At 42.9% G+C, this 20,011-nt stretch overlaps 1 protein-coding gene across 1 annotated transcript; it reads right to left on the bottom strand.

Moving 5' to 3' along the window:
• Window positions 1-204: 204 nt before the first annotated feature.
• Window positions 205-19,886, bottom strand: Non1 (nucleolar GTP-binding protein 1). Its single transcript, XM_084606550.1, has 17 exons — window positions 19,729-19,886; window positions 19,427-19,597; window positions 19,207-19,310; window positions 17,694-17,777; window positions 15,977-16,130; window positions 15,475-15,717; window positions 11,487-11,528; window positions 11,329-11,394; window positions 9,252-9,452; window positions 7,587-7,658; window positions 7,426-7,477; window positions 7,241-7,338; window positions 5,756-5,868; window positions 2,827-2,914; window positions 2,682-2,750; window positions 628-759; window positions 205-417 (listed from the first exon to the last, which is right to left on the bottom strand). The coding sequence occupies exons 1-17, from the start codon at window positions 19,774-19,776 to the stop codon at window positions 265-267; spliced, it is 1,890 nt and encodes a 629-aa protein (XP_084462676.1). The 5' UTR covers window positions 19,777-19,886; the 3' UTR covers window positions 205-264.
• Between the last annotated feature and the right edge of the window lie 125 nt (window positions 19,887-20,011).

Below are 20,011 nucleotides of genomic sequence, written 5' to 3' on the forward strand. Positions count from 1 at the left end.
ACGCCTTTAATGGCTAATGCTGTTGTGGACAAAACGTGTCCCGCTTTCGCGGGGGCTCTGATAGGCAGAGGCGGGGCGATGTCATAGAGGTCTCGACCAATCACAGCTTGCTACATACAGCATGACAAGCTAAAACATTGCAGTGGCTGTTAATGGCAATCACATTTACCCCCCTCTCAAGAAAATTGGGAGATATACAGCAAATGGCAACAGTTATCTTTTATTATCTGCAGTGCACCGTAGCCATGCCAACTATAGCTGGCTTCACCGGCGGTCGGCCTTGCCTACGCCCCTCCGGCCAGCCAACAGGTGCTTCGGCCTGAGGCTGGGAATGGTACGGTCGCCCTCTCCTTTCCTGGCCTGTCGGTTCATAGATCGCTGGGCTTTCTTGCCCAGCTTCTTCACCTTCTTCCGCATCTGCACATGCAATAGAATATCAGTCAGGTGAACACTTACAAATCACACAGCAGCACTTACAGAAAAAAAATATTCTCTAACTCCTTGACCGGTAGACAGTGATAACATCATAAGAGACACATGACAAAAAAGGGCCAACTACAAAGTTGTGCCCATAGGTGTGGCCTCTTTTAGTAAGGTCCCTCCATACCAAAGCATAGTACAACCTACCTTTGCATCCCGGATGCCTGACTCATCTCTAGGAGTCCTTGAACTGCTGCGCACACGGCCTTCACTGTCTTCCCGCTTCCTCTTCAGAGGACGGGGCGTCCTCACCTCTGAAGCAGCTCTCTTGAAGTGCGTCTGAAAGAGTTGGAGAAAAATTTCCCTCTCAGGATGTGATTATCACATGAACGCCATGAACATCCGAGCTGCGACAAAGAATAGTGTTTTTTTAATTATAAGCTCAAACAAACATCATCATAGTTGCCATCAGTGCAAGATAAAGCATTTCGGGATATTTTCATTTTGTTTTTGCCACATGGGAGATGCCGTATTTATTGCTTCATGAGGGGGGGCTTTCGAGAGTGCCTAACTCCTTTTGCAAGTTTGCAGGGACCTTGCAGTAACACTCTGCTGGCTTCAAAAAAAAAAGAAAAAAGATATGCACAGGTTTATCCTGGTTAAACATAGTTATACGAGCAGAAGGTCTGTTAACGCACTCGAAAAGGCACATGCCTCACCCATGGTGAGACTGAAAGACTAAGCGCCGGCGAAGCAATTACGTGGTACAAAGCAGCGAGGTTCCGAGCGAGCGCAGCACATCTCCACAGTGTATTAAGAGACGCCATACAGGCACATCTATGCTCCAGCGGAAGAAGGTCAAAGCAGCGCCAAACTTGACCGGTTGAAAATGCATTTGAGAGATGCAGCCGCCTGCGATGTGGCAGTGTGCGATGTGGCACCTGTCCCACATGCCTGTCAAGAAAGTGAACTGCCTTCGAACTGCGCATGACTTCTGCAATCTGCGCCGATCACGGAGACCAAGAACTGCGTTGAAATAAGAGAAATAAGAGGGCGCTTCCATTCTAAAATCCACCCCAGTAGTTTTGCTCAAAGCATGATCCCGACTGATGGCCCTTCCCCAGCAGCAGATGTTGGAGGGTTGTGTTGCACACTGATGAGCGAAATTCAGTTCTAATTTCAGTTTCAAACCACCTCTGCCACCATGAAACAAGATGACGTCGCATCCGCATAACATTTTGCATCTCTCACGTTACTAAGGACAGATAATCATAAGATCACAAACACGTTTGTAAATACCTCTTCCTGCGCTTTGGTAGCACCACGGCTTCAAACACACGAGAATTCTAACTTCACACTGCGACCCGCATACAGGCGCTCTAGATAACTCCAAACACACACAAGCAGAGGCAACAGCAAAACTGAAATGCAACCAGCTACAGCTGCTTTGGCTTCATTAGGCTTTGACTGACTGCATAGGTGATGATGCTGACAATGCTAGTGAAGCCAATGATGGTAATGCTGGTGTTTATGATGCACCAACAGATTCTGTTGTGCTGGTTTTGCAAAAACTGTTCTTGTGCGAGCACAGGCAACTTTTTGAGATGTAACAAGTAGTGGTCGCAAAATCAGAAAGTTCAGCCAAAAATCGAGATCCCCTTGGGTAAATCGGGAGGGTTGGCAGGTATGCAACACGAATAAAAAAATAATAAATACTCCTAGCAGAGTTTTCCTGCAAAAATTATGGGTGTGAAATGGTAGCTGTGTGCATCCAACCAATAGCAGCTTTATCTCTTTAAGGCGCTTTGTACACAACTGTGAGCATTTTAAACTCACTGGATGTTCAAAATATGTGACCTAACTAGTGCTATTTTCTTAGGCAAGTTCAGCACCCCAAATGTTTCTCTCAGCGCACATTTTTATGTTTACTAGAGAATGCAGCGATATTTATTTAACCATATGGTGAGTTTGGTGGCCCATCTGCCGTTTCGTTTTTGACTGATTTTTATACCTGCACAAATTCCCAACTTTTCTACCGGAGTTAGCTCAATTGATAGAGACTGCTTTGGTGAGGAGGCAGTCCCAGGATCAAACCCTGGACCACGAATTCTTGATAATTTACCCCCCCCCCCCTCTCCCCCTACACACACATTTTTCATACACAAACATTCCTTATTCCTTTGCCCTGCAAAATTGAAGAAGACAATGATTGCTTGGTACTTTGACATCTGTACTAAACGTTTTTCACATATAGTACTCACCTGGCCCTTGTCAAGCTCCACGCCGAGGTCTGACATCTCTGAGCGTAGCCTGCTGACGCTGCGTTCTCTCTGGAACGGAAACCAAGAAGCCATTTCAATATATCACACACACCTCAGGCGGCCACAGAGATTCCTGACAGCCTACCTTCTTCATTATGGGCCTTGAAACCTTGGGCTTCTTGGTGTTATCAATCTTGGCATTAAGAGCTAGAATGGCCTTCTTCTTGCGAATCCTGTGCAGATCCAAAAATAAAAGCAATCGCAGCTCACTAAACCATGTCACCTCCTCAGTGAAAAACTATATTATGTAGCAGTGCAGGAAGTACCACGAGTGAACTTAATCTTTTACTAGGAGACACTCACTACAACCATCCCTTGTTTGCATCATCAGGTCATGATGTCGGTGAAGCATTTGAATAATTTAAATACAACAAATGGTCCATCGCACATCTAACACTTGCAACCTTTAAATGAACACCGAGGACAACTCCATACAATTTTTGTTCGCAATAAAAGCGAGTTTCTTGGCTCTTGGTGGGTAAGTTGATTTTTTTTCAGAGGCAAAACCACATTTATTGCTTGCCGGACGAAGCTTTCGTACCACTTGATTCAAGCTCACAACATCCATGCAACAAAGAACTGCACGATTCCAGTTTAGATTTCAATGGTAGTGTAACCTATCTGACCGTGAAGCTTGCTCTAAAGCACCTCAGAATACTACCTGGAAAGTAAACACCCCAGGAAAGATTTCTGGTTTTTCAGTACTGTTTTTGAACTCTAAACAGTACCTCTATCAACCTACCAGGCCATCAAAAAGTGTTTTAGAAGACAATTTTTGCTATAAAACATCTCAGAGTGTTAGCTAAACATTAAGAAACACTCCAAAAAATTTTAAGTTATTTGCTAGGCAGTAATTGTAGTTTGAAAGAAATACTCTCGATAGCAGACACCACTAGCTCGGAGCTCCACACTCCTGCAAGTTGCAATTTGCTGCAAGTCGTCACATGCCTGTCAGGCCTCATTCCAGGAGCCAATTTTTCTATTCTCCATCGCGCCAGCATCTGACGGAGTTTAAAAGAGCACAGTTGTAGGCCAGTTGATTAGACATGGCAAGGACTGCCAACTAACATTTATTGTAAGACTGACAACTAACATTTAATGAAGTCATACTTTGCTTATAAGGATAAAATGTGCGTGATTTGCAAACACTTACAAAGTGCGTGGGTGGCAGCAACATGAGCATACAGAGCAATGTTAGTTGTCCCCTTCCCCAGTGCTGTCTCCTTGCCTCTGTCCCGTCTTACGTGATGCGGAGTCTGAGCTTTGCCCGATGGAGGATGGGCCAGTCAGCAGGAGCGCGTTTCTATCACGCGTGACTATACGCAACGGCTTGCATGTAGCTGCGAACGAGAAAGCCACTGCTGCCACAGGCTCTCTTGCTAGTGCATCACGACGGCATGAGTCTGCTTGCAGATGACAATGCACGAGCATAAAAGCAAAAAAAAACAAAAAAATTTCACGTCGCAGAAAACCGCCTGCTGCCAACTGACAACAGATACTACTAGCTTTACTTCATTTACAGTACACCGGGCGTCTCAACTACCACATTATTCATATAAACAGCGCGAACACGGTGTACTGTGGCTTCTTGTTTCTTGTCCCTTGTTTTCGTGTTCGCGCTGTTTATATGAATAATGAATAAGTACCAACTCGCCCAACAAAGTATCTTGGTCAACTACCACAATCTCCAAGAAAGCTTTGCATTCCAACTCCAGACTTGTGGAGCTTGTGGCATGCAGCATTGCACTTTTTGTTTCGAAACCAACCACTGCTCCTGCGGAGACAGCCACCATGGCCAGGCTTTTTTTTTTTTCCGCAGAGTTAAAAAAGAAACAAACACGCTATGTGCAATCACACAGAAGCAGCGAGGCTCTGCCTGAACTAGTCTGCCAGTGTCCGGCACCTCTTTGAACATCGATCTAACTCCGATTTCTTTGGGCTTTCCTGCAAAAACTGATTGACCAGTTTTTCAAGCCCCTCGGTAAATAAAGTGATGCTTTTACTATATTCTTTTTTTCTGACTGCCTTGTTTTCTGGACGCCTTCTGGGCCCCTTGAGAACTCGAAAAATTGGCGACTACATGCAATGAAATCGGCCTTTACACAACAAACCCGCTATGGCAACAATTTCTTAGCTACATTTCATTTCATTTTGCAGGAGTGGGACAACAGTGTTTGTACACGTCACTGGAGCTGCCAATCAAGTGAAAGTGCACAAGTGAGCCCCACTTAGTAGCATTCCTTTCTTAGCCAAACAAACCATAAGATAAAGTATGTACAGTCATGTACATACTGTAAATGTCATGAGCAATATGAGCTATAACAAACTTTTTGCACAACATTGCGATTATTCTCGATATTTCTCTATTAAATATGATGGCAACCTACGAATATCATGCATCTAAAGGAAACCTCTTTAAAAAACTAAATATTCTGTTCTTGTCAAACAAAATTATAGAGTAAATCAATAAATAAATGCTCAAACCCATGCCTATGTAAAAGTGATGTAGTGGTAAAGCGAATTGTTTCCAAAGGAAATGCTTTCGTGGGTTCGGTCCCTAGTCTCCGTTCCTTTTGAAGCATAACCTAGAGGCCACGACCAGCAGCCAGAAGGCCTCCCAAAGAATGGCAGCATCATAACTTTTTTTTCCGGCTTTCATGAAAATGTTTTCCTCACTACTGCCGCCACCAAAAAAAACACATTAATGAAAACCTGGAAGTACCAAAAAGTCGCAGACATTTTCAATTTCGTTACAACCGGGTTTAACTGTATGTGTAGCCAAGATTCATATTTAAAAGCCTGTGCTGCTACTCACAATAACCATCAGAACTGTATTACTAAATGAACAATAGTGACAAACACAGCCATCCCACAAGTCAGAGCATTTTTTTTTAAGGTACCACATAATAAAAAGGGTCAGTCATGCAGTTTCTGGTGTGTGTTCAAGTGAAGTGCAGCAATCCCACAGAAGGAACCACAAATGAGTAGTCATAAAATCGCAACAATATACTTACTGCCGAGCAAGACCTCTGATTTCCTTCATTTCATCATCTTCCTCACTCTCAGGGAAGTCATAAAATCCGGCCTGCTCCCGCAGCTCTTCCTCAGCCTCCAGCTGCTTCAGTTTCTGCAGAGAGAAAAACAAAATTTACCGCAAAAAATACATTCTAAAAGAAAGAGAAAATGTTGCCAAACAAATGCACAGACAATGTGAAATCAGAAAGTTCAGGGATTCGTAAAAGACAGGAGCTAATTTTCAAATCGCCTCCCTCGGGATTTAATCTCAACGGGTGTCGAGCTGGAATTTTTCACGGTTCGACTCAGGTTTGCATTTCAAATTCAGTTCTCAGTTCGGCTCTGCTGTTACGTTCAGTCCTGTTTCAACCCAGTTCGGAGTGGCTCGGTGCCAAAATATTTTGGAAAATGGATGGATTTCCTAATCGACCTTTGGTGTTTTGTTTTTGTTCCTTCTGTGCAGAACTGGTATGAAGAATGTGCTGTGCGATGTCAGTGCATGTTAAAGATCCCCAGGTGGTCGAAATTACCTCACAGCCCTCCACTATGACTTCCCTTTCTGTCTTTCCACTTTCACTCCCACCTTCCTCCCTTCCCTTGCTACGTGGTTCAGAACAAGTGTGACAAATACTGAGCCTTTTCTTTCCTGTGAACCAATTTAATTAATGTTATGGTAGGCTTACTATACTATGTTCCCTGCAAACTTAATATTTTTGCACAATTTCAGCTTTGGAACTAGCTTCTCTCCACATATTTTATCATTAAAAACGAATACTGAATACTACATCTACGTCAGGATAGTCGACACGTTCAAATTGAATAATGTAATCTGGAATTTAGTTGTTAAACAATAAAAAAGCTCAATATATGCCAGGATGCTTGTCGAAACAGGTGCAAGAGAAACTTTTCTTTGCTCAAGGACAGGCACTGGCAATGTGGCAACTAACAAGTTTTTACATCAGCTCTATATGTGGGTGGCTAGGCATAAAATGGGTTGTCTGGAAAAGTGCCTAATAAAGGCGTATAAAACGTACGTAAATACTATAGAATTTTTAGACAGTCTGTATACAGTACCTATATATTTCAACAGCATTCACATAAAATTTAACAAAATTTCTGGTGCATTACATAGCCCCAAATAGTTTCAAACTGTAAATAGAGCTCACAATATTCAACTCATCATTCATGATGTTCAGCTATTCACCCTTTCCCAAAAATTTTATTTCTTTTAGCAAGCTTGTAGCAATGGTGCCATATAAAGCAATACAAAAACATGAATCTATAATCGAACGTAGCCAGTGAAAGGAATCACCTCGCATTATTTCAGCTGTACAGTCTTCATGTTTGAAGTAATGCCTTGAGCGTCAACTACAAAAAACTTCAATGGTTCCATTTGAAATACACACAGGCCTATCACTAGGAACAACATGTCAGAAAGACCTAGAAATAAACCTTTTGCCAATATGGTTCAAGTGTTTCCATACCTCGAAAATTTCTGGGTCGATGTAATCCGCAATGTTGCGCCCCTCCCAGATCTCAGGAATAACATCATACTTTTCGTCTTCCGGAAGATCATAGTTCTCTAAAAGAAAGAACAAGGAACCAGCCACGATTCAGCAAACTTGTGAATTTCACTGCCACGCCCTAAAACACAGAATCTTCAACTCACTCTTCAGGTCCAGAATATAGTCATCCCCAAGTTCGGATTCAATGTCACGCTCCTAGGAAACAGGCAAGATAAAAAAGGGTCAGCAAGGAGAGAAATGTTCACTCAAGAAGCAGAGACATGCAGCACCTTGAGTACCTGCACAGTTGAGCAGACAAACCTACCAGTTTCTTTTTGGCACTGTCAGCCTCCATTTTCTTCTGAAGCGCAGCTTCAGGGATGAAGGGTGGCCTTTCCTGGAGACATAATTATAATTTGTACTCGCACCACATTCCATTCCGCAATTCTAGAAAGCCCACTCATACAAGTTTGCTCTACCCTATCAAGCTCTGGTGACTACACAAATTGAGAACATTCTTACTCTAATGAAGCCAGGCAAACTATCTAATATGTTCCACACTACTTTTGATCAGTAGCTGACCGATTTTTCGGACTCCAATAACTCGGACTTGCGCAATACTTAATACTTTATTCAGGAACCATCACGTGGCCCATAGGAGCGTGTACGTTTTCATGACTGATATTTCGGACACTATAGTGTCAAAAAGTTTGATTTTTCAGACCAAATTTGGCGCAAGCAATACTGCGGAGATAGTTTTTTGGCCGAAGGCTCGTTTTTCGGCATCACTTGGACGCGAGCAGGCATCATTTTCGCAACAATAGGTTTTGTGCGGCCGTGAAAGCTAGGTGAAGCAGTCATTTGGACGGACTAACTTGGCTTTTTGTTCACCATAGCCATTTGAAGCAGTAACAATAAGTGAATGCTTGACCTTTCATCGTGGCAGTCTACAAAAAGTGCACAATCGAATTGAAAATGAAACATGAGCACCATCTGCCGCGGCTCGCTCCGCTGCCGCCCGCCGCCACCCTTTGGGAGAAGGGGGGTTGTCCAGTGCATTCCCGATTCATGAGGGCTCTCATTCCACTCACTTTTTTCCAGTGAGTTCCATCTTGCGGCCTTGGCTATTCGTCAATCATGGAAACTAAATGTTACTGCTTCACGCGGCGTGTGCATTTGTTTGCGGCATGATCGACTGCGTCGCAGTATGTAGTGAAGTGGCATGAACTTGACGAAAGCATTACTGGCCAAGATGTTCTAAGTGGAGGGTTACAGCAGTTAGAGCTATAGCAGGTGCACACATCTGCCGCATCTGCACCAGCCAGCGCGAGCGCCCTGGCGGCCGTGCCCGCCATATTGGATCACGTGAGTGTGTGCACATGGGCAGAAGCCGACGATCACAGTAGCAGATCGCGCTATGCTATAACTCCCTGGTTCGACATATAAATGAAACATGGGGAGCAATGAACTTAGTTTTAAAGCTGTTTTTTTTTTTTAAATTCTCGGATTTTTCGGACTGTTTGATTATTCGGACCATTTCCCAGGTCTTGCCAAGTCCGAAAAAACAGTCGGCCACTGTATTCTGATAGCACGTTTGCAGGCGCACAAATTAGTGTAAAATAAAATTAGGGCTAAATCAGGAGGCCATCGGCAGAGTGACGTGTTCACAAAAGGCGTCCACGCTTAGCCCAAGGAATGAAAGCCCAAATATACCCTTAGTCCGCAGTTCCAGTACAGGAAGACCAAACTGACAGAAAAGCGCAGTTTCCATTTTTTGCACAAGAACTGTAAGGTGCCGTCAAGCTTTTCGCTATATTCCATAACAGCCTTTTGTAAACTTTATTTACAGAATTGCTGCCTGCTGGGAATAAGGAGAGAAAAACGCTCAAGTATTCTGTTTTATCCTAGAGCTAACATCTCTTGATAAGATTTTTTTGCTCAAAAACTTTCTTCACAAACCAGAACAAAATTTATCCAGCATAACACCCACCTTGGAATCTCGGGGAGTGGGAATTGCAACATGCAGGCGATTGAGTATGCCCTCCACTTTCTTGCCGCGCATCTTCACCTCCAAGCGGTGAGCCAAAAGGCGGTCACAGGCCTCGTTCCGCACCTCAACCACACCCTCTTCTGTCACTGTGCTCATCTCCAGCACTGGGATCGACTCCTCGGCAAGCCTGGAAAACAGAGCCTGCAGAGATGGCTCCATCTCAAGTATTCCGGTCTGAAATTGCTTAACCACTTTCCTTTTTTTTTTTCTCATTTTCTGAAAGTTGGATTTTCTTTCCTTACGCACGAGACATTTCTTCAACCCAAGGAAACCACAAACATTAGCCTAATAGCATGTATGTGCAATTTTTCATGCACTATTTTTACTGCATGTGCCTCTTCAGGCATGTACCAGGAAAAAAATAAACAACAATTGTATGTACACAAGGAATGCTTTATTTTACAAAAGTAGCATATATGGTTTAAAAACTTCAGGGATTCACGTGAGCTGCACATTTCCTCACAGGAGGAACTGCAGCCCTACTCTTAAAAAAAAAAAAATGAAGAAGAAAGATGTCTGCCCACTTATTTCTATTTCTAACATCTGAACCTGTTTCTGCAACTAAAGCTGAGCTACCTCACTCTAGGACAACAAACCCAAAGTACCAAAACAAAGCTGAGCTACCGAGTCCTTTAGCAAAACATTCCCCCACATGAAAGACACAAAAGTGGTGCCAGGTTTTTATGGCTAAGCTAAACGAGACACAGGTGCGCTAGCATGTTCAGACCTCATTTAGCTTTTTTATTTTTATTAGGTTTTTTTTATTTAAGTAATTAAGTATCCTTGAGGCATTCAAGCGAGCCAGCCATAGCAGGATGAGATATATATATCAGCTATGTCTACATAACCACAGTGCAAAAGATACCCAAGCTAAGCATCCTTTGGCCGTTCACCGAAGAAAGGTAGGAACAGGAAGCACAATGATGTTGCTACCATAATGCGGGAACATGTGTTGGACAATTAGGCTCAGAGACCACTCAATAACAACACTGTGATAGCAGATGCTTCCCCTAACATCATGCGCAGCGACACTGGCCATCTCGGTGGTGATGCTGCGGCCAAGTAAACATCGAAGCTATCGACACACAAGTGCACAAGATCGCTTCCTTTGACAGCATAGGCAGTGTCGAGTTCAGCTGCGCCACTGATGCCATCGGCAACAAAGGGGCGCGCAAGATCGCTTCCCCTGACAGCATGCTTGATGTAGAGTCCAGCCATACGAGGAAAGACACTCACGTTGTGGGCGACAGAAAAGTGTGTGAATCTCTGAGCATGAGGAAGCTCATCAAGAAGCATAAAGACGGGATGCATCTAAATTATGCGCCTGGTGCATTTCCTTGAGGTTTTTTTCTTTCGCTCGTTTTTCCCACGAAGACGTTTTAAGTGTTTTTACTTGCGTTATCAAAACAGAAGTTTTGACAAATTTGCAATTTTGCAGGGAATATAGCATCTGTTACATTTTAGCTATCAACATGATCTTCCTTTTTGCCAAAAATATAAATGCATGCAATATGTGATACGCCCATTTTTAATGCATTACTTGTTTCGGAAACTTTTATTAAACGGGTCATGCATTCAAAATGCAAAGAAGGCACTTTTCTCCAGCCACTTTAATGAGCTCTAACTCTAGTTCAAATTGATCTAGAACTGTGACTTATACCTTATTACACACCTCAAGCATTCTAATTTGTTTTCATGTTCTAACAATTGTGTTAAGGTTTCCTGTTTAGACGTTAACTTTTGTCCAAACAAAAACCCAGATTCTACTGGTGTTTTTTTTTTTTTGTATTTCAGAAACTACTTGTCCAATAAAAAAAAACAACTGCACTTTTAAAATTAGCATGTCAAGGTATACAAAATGTGAAAATTTGATTATGATCTATTCGTAAATAACGAAGTTGCCTACCAAGTTTAGCATCCCTCTTTAACAAAAGCACCCCAAAACCAGATTGGTCAATTTCACAGTTGATTAAAAAACAAAAACAAGCCAAGCATCTAGTATAGCAAGGGCACTGACCTTGCCTTCAGGAGAAAGGTCAGCAGGTCTGATGATGTCCACTTTATTGACCACCACCAGGAATGGCTGAAAATGAAACCATTATAAAGCCACATTACACAAGGACACAGCTCATAATATTAAAAAGAAAAAGTGCCCAGGAAAGAAAGCTCACTCACCTTGTTCACAAACAGCGGCTTGATATTGAACAGAAGTTTCATCTGAAATAAATAATAAAAATCTTGATTATGGGCACCTCTCGCGTGTGCAGTCTGCACCAGACTTGTCCAAAGCAGCACAAAGCCAAACAAACAAAACAACACTGCCACCATTTGGATGCAAAACTGTGTGATCAAGTTACTGCCCAACTGACCAGTCAGGTACTCGGGCAAAACAAGTCTAAAAGCAGTGACTAACAGCATTTTATTTTTTATTTTTCCAGAAATACTGGACATTGAACAATACAGTGACAAAGACGAAATGATAGCCAAGTCAAGAGCATACTACTTTTGAAACAGAGCAAGTCTTATACACCTAGAGGACTGGCAGCCTGTGGCCTCCTCCACTTCATTATGTATGCATGATACTGTGAGAACTCTTGCCTTGGACATGTTTTGTCAGACTTAAATAAAGAAAGGTCAAGAATATACAACATGGACACAAGAACCCCCCCCCCCACCTGCAGTAAATAAAAAAAAAAAGTGGCAGGCCATGCATGGCCTTTACTTGCACTTACCTTCCTCATTTCATCTGGTTCAACACCTACTCAGAGCGAGACAATCAGCACAGCACCTTAGCCTTCTTCTCTGCTTCAATTATTGCTGAACAAGTAGTCAACGTGGTGCCACATCTCCCAACACTCCATTCTTCCCTCCAATGACCCATCCTCACAGATTCGATGTTGAATGTATTTTACTCGGATGTGCAGAACTGTTGATTATACTGAACTGTCACAACTGAACTGTCACCTTGAAAATATCGTGAAAATTTAGAGCAGCATTATTCACATTCATCAGATTCCCATTATGCGAAACATTCAATATACTGAACTACCCACCGCACCTCTCATAAAGGGGCGCCATGACGTTCTCCAAACCACTAATTCCAGCCGACCTCTAGATTCTTTACACCTTCCCGATGCCCCAAAGCCTAATCATAATGATGAAATCGTAGCACCTAATAATTTAATCCGCTTAAATAATCAGCGTTTTGGCACCGATGTGAACGACACACAATGGTGAAGTTCGTTAACGGATAAGGCATTTCCTTGTCGCTTGGGCGCTGCTTCGCTGATTGGTTGAGCAAGCACTTAGATTTTACAAGTTCATCAAGTTACTATGCAGAAAACAAAGACAAGGTGTTTTAATTCCGCATGTGTTCTTTAAGTGGTTGTAAAGATAGGGACTGTAAACTCGGGTAAATACGGTGTTGTGAACAAGCGCGGTAGAGCGTCTGCTTGCTGTGATGATGGTGGCTTTGCCTTTCGTAACGGGTCGCCACTGCCTTCTTGCACGGTGGAGGCACCAAAAAGCAAGTATGCCAATTTGCTGTCCAGGCTCTACGGTCACAAGTACAAAGGTCACTCCCGCAGGCTCCTCATATCCCAAGGGTGGCCTTTGGCCTGGCACGTTTACTTTCAATGGAACATTTCTCTCATGCAGAAAAACCAGCATGTGGTGCACAAAGTGTCCTGTGGTGAAGCTGGCTTACCTGACCTACGGGCTGCAGTGACTCTCGCACGGCCTGCTTCACTACTGAAGGTGACTCACAAATCAAATGTGCCCCGATTTTAATTGAAGTATTATTGCATTTATAATATGCCGGAGACTGAATTCAACCCCTTATGACTGGCGGTAGCTTCCCTCAGAGCATCGTCTGCTACGGCTTCAAAACAAAGTGAGCTAGGCCTAACGACACCAAGCGAACAATGTGCTGCTAGTATGTCAGTGCGCAACACATTGCTGCAGGAAGCACACGGCTAGTGTGGGAACATCACATTTGCATTTCTGGATACAGGGTTGAGCGAGGAGAAGAGGATAACTACAGAGTATCAATCAAAACTGAACACAGCTAGTTAAGGGGCCTCAGTTCACAAACCAACATTTCGACCTGGAACGAATGCCCAGACGAAACAAGTTCTCTTGTCAAAATGCTGGCCAACGAACTGACCCCCCCCCCCCACCCCTCCCCCTCAATCTTTGTTTGGTTTTCTTTGATATTCACATTTCTGGGTTACAGATAAGCTTATTTGTTGCCATCCTTTATGCATCGAACTGCTCCTTAAAGTCCAATATATTCCAGGATGTGGTGGATTAGGTAGTCAAAAAATTCCTTACTGAAGAAACCGTTAGTAAGCCACGTTCGGCATTTCAGCAAAGAACTTGCAACAGCCAGTCTGTCCAAGTCCCACTGTGCTTGATCATACCCATCCAAGGCCACTTCTACTGAGCACCCTTTATACTGTGTGAACACTTCAAATATATTTTTTTCAACACACCCTAAAAATTTTCCTGGAGCCTGAAGGATCTGAAGGAAACAAGCAGCTTTCCAGGGTTTTTCAAATGACTTTTGCGAAAATACAAAACACAGAGTATTAACACCTCCCTTCCGTTTCCCATCGATATTGTACAAGGCCAATGTTAGGTCAATCCTTGAATATGCCTGCACAATTTGGTATCTTCTAGCGGTGCGAGACAAAGCAAAATTAGAAAGGGTTCAGAATTGAGCTGCTCGGTTTGTGTCAGATATTTATAGAAAAGATATCTCTGCTGAGACTTTGAAAGAAAGGCTGCAATGAGAGCATTTGGAAATCCGTCGACGCAAGTTGCGATTCAAGTTTTTTCACGCGATTTATCATTGTTCTGTTGGCACTGAAAGAGCGAAATATATACTGGCACCTCATTATATTTCTGACCACGTAGGCCACAGTTTTAAAGTATGAGATATTGCCTCAAAAACTGTTAAATCTCGTTACAAGAGACACTCGGTTATAAGAGACATTTGAAAATGGTTTGGTTAGTTTTCCTATGTCTGCCATGTTAACAACACTGCATACAAGAAACATGGTTACAAGAGACACTCGGTTACTAAGGACAACTTTTTCAGGTCCGTGGAGTAAATTCTTCACTATTTAGAAGAGAGACAGCCAAGTGCTCATGCAATGCAGCTGAAGCGTACCAACTCTTACATGATGCACTTCAGATTATCTTAGCTAAATTCTGTTCCATATCAGCGTTCTTTTTGTTATGTATGTCAGGAACTGAGGAGCGCTTCCCCATGATTGGAAAGTCAAAACGGCATCGCATTACTGTTACCTACGAAGCAAATCAAAATGCATGAATGACATCCAGCATTTTTAACTCTTCACTGTTAAAAATTGATCACAAAGTGAAAGCTTAAAATCCTGATGTCTTTCTCTTTGTGAATCATCTGAGGGTGACGAACATGTAAGCATCTAAGGTTGACGAGCATGTAAGCGTGCGTCAAAGGTATTAGAGCAACAGGAAGGCTTGCAAAGTGAAGTGCTTTACCTCCAGAATTTGAGAAGGAATACACTCTGCACTCACAAAAATACATACTACTAGTATGAATAACTTGTTTAAGCTTTCCTGAACAATTTCCTGTTAATGCATGTGAATGCATTTATATACTGATGTGCAGTAAACTGATCAATACAGTGATTTTAGAAATTTTGGTTACAAGAGACCTTGCTTACAAGAGACATGTTTTTCGGCTCCCTTGAGTGTCTCTTGTACAAGGTTTTACTGTATTTTGATTGTCTTTTTTTTCTCAAAACAATACGCGACTGAAACAAACTGCTTTCAGACATTGCTTGTATTATGTCCAATGATGTTGTCTTTTCTGCCTTATGATAACCATTTCAGTTTTGCGGTGCTGTAAAAATTTTCATCTCTTTTATTTTGTCTTTGTTTTGCTGCGATTTTCACTTGTTTCCGTTTGTTTTTTACGTTATGTTTGTTTTTTATGTATACCCCCCCACACACACACACACACACACTGTAATGCGGCTTGGCGCTGTGAGTAAGTAAATAAATAGGAGCCGACAAAAACTCAATCCACTTAGAAAACTATGCATCAGAGCTGCAGCAAATCATCCACAGTCACTACAAAGCACTCCCATAAGAGCCACAGTGGCATCACGCTTACCTGCTCCTCAAGGGTGTGCCCACACTGTTCGGAGAGATCCATGAGATAGAGGACACAGGCACGTATATGGGCAAGAGCTGTGATGGCTTGCATTTCAATGGTGTTGCGGTCTTCCAAGGGGTGGTCAAGGATACCAGGTGTATCAATCACCTGCCATCGGATGTACTTGTAGTCCGTGTGACCCACATACAGCGACTTGGTCGTAAAGGCATAAGGCTGCACCTCTACATCAGCCCGCGTGATCTGTCCAGAAAGCAGGGTGAGACAGGTTAGGGACACCACTGCATGTTCTAATGCAGAGTATGCATAGAAGAAATGCACCTTGTTTACTCTATTGTAAAGGCCTGTTTTGAGAAGGTGCTTTTTTTTTTTGTACGTATGCATATACAGCCTGCATTCACCACAACCACTAAAATCCTTCAACATAAACATCATATACCCGAAGGACAACATCAATAAAGAGTGAACAGGAGCATCGACTGTCGTTCACTAGGAAGCACACCTTGTTGATGAAGCTCGACTTGCCAACATTGGGGAACCCACATATCAGCAGCGTCCTGGTGTTGGGGTCGATGGAAGGGAGACGGGACAGGTGCTGCCGCACCTGCTCCAGGTACTGCAAACTTTGGCTCTGCCGTTTCATGATGGTTGCCATCCTGCATGAAAAAACAAAAAGTGGTTAAAAACGACACCTAAACGCAGACCACATTACAGTGTTGAAAGCATTCGTTTCTCGTCGCACACAAGGCAAGACGCAACTGCGTACCGAGTTGCATGCCACCAACTCTGATAAGAAGGCCTTTTTGCATGAGGGTGCACAGGACATTTGGCACCTTAATTCATTTATCACACAACAAATGCAGGTGTGTACAAGCATTCTTAGGCAACTCCCACAGCACTGTGAGTCTTTGTTGCCCTTCTGGCCATCAATTTTTTGTGTGTGTGTGTGTGTTCCTCCAAGCAGCGTCACCTGGAGAAAAATTGCAGAAATATTGTTAACACAAAGACTTTAATTAAAGCCTGCCGCTCTCGTTGGTTCTGCAGCACAATGGATTAACGCTGGGTTTTTGAATGCCGAAACAACTCTTCTAATCCACTTCGTAAGACTTTGTTTCTCAATACTTTTTGTTTTAAGGCGACAGCCATTAATGCTTCATGCTCACAGATCGTGTCTGTCCGTCCATAATGCTTTCGTTAGGTAGGAGGCGGTAGCTGGCAGCTGACATGGCCGAGCACTAACTGGATGTAGGGCTTCCTGACATTACGTTTGGCAGGAGCTGCCAAGTCGGGCCTATCCTTTCATATGGGAGGGTGATATCAGAATCAGCCTGCCAAGACCCTTGCATTCACATTATCCCTAGGCCATGCAGGCACGTTCATACGGCTCGGTTAAAGCAAGGCATTATATGTTGGCTGGTAGCGTACGCTATAGTGTCATCACAAAGGTGAGAGTGAAAACAAAGAAAAAGGATGCCGTAGTGGAGGGCTTCGGACCACCGCACGATAGAGGCTTTCGCCTCATCGCAGTTCAGTGATCCAAAGTGCCCCCTAGAATTTTTCTTTACAGTTCACAACATTGAAATCAATTACTAACATACTAACATATACACTGGAGTGTGTTCCTTTTTAGGTTCCATTATCCGATGTTTCTGATACTAATTAACAGCAGCAAAATCAGCCATCAATTGAGCCGGAAGGTGACATCAAATGATGCGATATGGTAATGCTTACACTATGTATTCAACTTCACTGGAATGGTTTCCTACCTTCAGTGAGTGAGTGTTACCTTTAGGTTGCTTTCAGAGACACTTCTCGCCTGCAATCCCCATTCAACCTTCTGACAGACCACCAGTGCACAGAAAGAAGTTGCGGGACCCTACCGTTGAGAGATAGGAACTATGAAAGAATGCTTACGCTTGCACTGGCAATTTCCTCACAATTTCTGCACTTCTTTAGCAAGCAATTTCTATTCCTAGCATGCCGTACAGTTCACAGTGAAAAACAGTGTGCTAAGCTTGAGTGCGAAAATCAAACAATGCTATCTTCATTTCAGTGACCACACTGTGATAAACAGAAATGGGACAGTTTATAGAGGCTTATAGTATCTTGTTGCAGCTGCATGGCTGTAATTTCTTTCCCTGTTTAAGAAACAGAAGTGGCTTTAGATTCTAATGACCTTCATATGGTAATACTAGCCAGTCCAATTAGTGTGCACTTACCTGCCCAATGCAGCCCTTTTGAGTTGCTTGCACCTATACAGAGAGTCACCATACTTCAGCAGCCGGACATAGTCTCTGGCAACACTGGAAATAAGAGAACAGTTAAATGTGTCAAAAACATGAATCAGACAGCAATGTGCACTATAGGTCAGTATTAAATTACTTTTGAAGCACATTACTGAACTAAGGTAGGAGGCCACTTTGAAAACTTGTGAAAAAAAAAAAAAAAAATTATTTTTTCAAATTTTATTTTATTAAATTATCAATAAGTTCTGAATGATTAGCAAAACAATTGTTTTTAACTCAATCCATTTGAGAGATAAACCCAAATTTAAAACTCCCTGTGCAACCGAAACAGAAAATGTTAGTTTCAGTTTCCACATATTAAAATTTGTTTCGGTTTTCACGGTCCTGTATTTTTTTCTCCTTCTTAATATTTCAATTTCCAATCGTAATAATTGTTTATAAGCATGTATGTCTACTTTTGCTCGCATTCAACAGCAAAAACGCTCACAAGAGGGAAGCATGACATTTTGCCCATACAGCTTGCAAGTTGATGAACTTGCGGAATTTTTTTCAGATGCTGTAAAGGGGCTGTTGGTGCATGATGTAGCTACACGTCACCAAGTGTAAAGCTTAGTACAAGCTCCAAATTTAGTATGCATCTGGCAGCTGCTGATTGCAGACACTGCATACATTGAATCGGGTAGGCAACAAACGTTTTTAATTTCTATAAGTGTGCTGTGGAGAGGTAACCTATCAAAAATGTTACCGTCCCGGATGGTTCACAACTTACGTCAATCAATATAACTTCTCACAGCAGAAATGCGCACTGCAGACTGCCATAGCCTTGGTCACAGGCTTTCCAATGCGAACCTTGGTTATGTGGAAAAACGAGACCCATGAATGAATTCAGAAATAACAAGACAACTGCACTGCTTGTACTGTCATTAACGGGGTGTTTCTTCGTTGACCAGATTTTATCGCGATGCTTCTCATGGCCAGTAACCGATTTGCTGTTACAGAAATATTGACTTATAGTCTTCTTCTCGCCTTTAAACGCACATTTCGAACACAGCTGAGTACAGAAGATTAGACTGATTTTATGTTTTCTGCTCGTACTGTGAGCTCCACACACACAGGTGGAAATTACATTATTAACTTGTTGCCATATGTTTTCTCCTTGTGCTGTGAGCTCCACACACACACAGGTGGAAATTAAATTATTAACTTGTGCCATGGCAGCTTGCAAAAGGCAACTAGAAACGTAATTACGCATTACAAGCGCTGCTTGACTGAACTACACGCAAACAAGTTGGGCGGAAGGCGCCGCACCAAGCTGGTGAAGCACGCGCCGTTCGCCGCGTATGATCTCAGGGGCAGTACCGGAAGCGGCCGCGGGGCGGCGGCACCGTACGTAAAGTTGCGAGACGATACCTCACAATGGGCTTGAGCACCTTTCCGTTCGCCCCGTAAACGTACACGTGAAAAAGAAATCCAATGGGCAACATACTTGTCAATCAGGTGCAGCGCAATGTTTATCTGACCGAGAGACAGCTTGTAATGGTCCTTGTCATACAGGACGTTCATCAGATCAGCATAAAATGGATGAATATCCTGCAAAAAGCACAGGGAAATGGAATAAAGCCGGACATGGAAAAGATTCGCTGGATGCATTGTTATAATCCCTGCAACCAGTAAGATTACTGACGATTAATAAAACGTATACTTGCCTCAAGTTTCGGAAAGTCTGAAAGCAACTTGCTCAGGCGATCATGGAAGTTTTGCTGAGTAAATTTCACTTTGCGCATGTAGAACTGTCGGATCCGTGATATCTTGTAGTGCCTGTGAACTACCGTGGGTGTCTTCCTTTGCGTCTTAGAGAGAGTTATGTCAATAAAATCCTGGAAGAAAACAGAAACGAGAAATGTAATCACGACGCCGTCCCCGCAACCCCTTTACGTGCTTCATACTTCGACGGAAGTATGCCAGCAACTCGTCGAATAAGCAAAATGCGAACCTAATGCTTACTCACATTTGCGGTTGGAACAACCTCAATCTTCTTGAAGTTAAACTGTGCCATTTTGACGAAAATGCAGTGCCCACGTGCGGTAACACACACACCAACGCAGAAATCTGCACCGAAAGAATAACAACAAAAAAGTTGGCGCCTACGTCATAATAATGGTGATGATGATGACACTGCCTTCGTTACAGTCTATTCAGTCCACTCTGGACTCAACTGGACCTCCGTTTATTCATTTTCAGCCGTGGTTGCTGCAATGAAATGTAGTAAAATTACTTCTTCATTGCACTAA

Source organism: Amblyomma maculatum, chromosome 6 (assembly GCF_055883805.1).
Source record: "Amblyomma maculatum isolate TAMU_Amacu chromosome 6, ASM5588380v1, whole genome shotgun sequence".
NCBI classification, from domain to species: Eukaryota; Metazoa; Arthropoda; class Arachnida; order Ixodida; family Ixodidae; genus Amblyomma; species Amblyomma maculatum.

Excerpts from the sequence above, each read along its gene's own strand:
- Non1 (XM_084606550.1), bottom strand. The coding sequence starts at position 19,776 with ATGGCACAGTTTAACTTCAAGAAGATTGAGGTTGTTCCAACCGCAAAT. Across the intron at positions 7,659-9,251 it reads CCACTCCCCGAGATTCCAAG|GAAAGGCCACCCTTCATCCC; the intron begins GTGGGTGTTATG and ends TTATGTCTCCAG. Across the intron at positions 760-2,681 it reads TGGAGCTTGACAAGGGCCAG|ACGCACTTCAAGAGAGCTGC; the intron begins GTGAGTACTATA and ends CAACTCTTTCAG.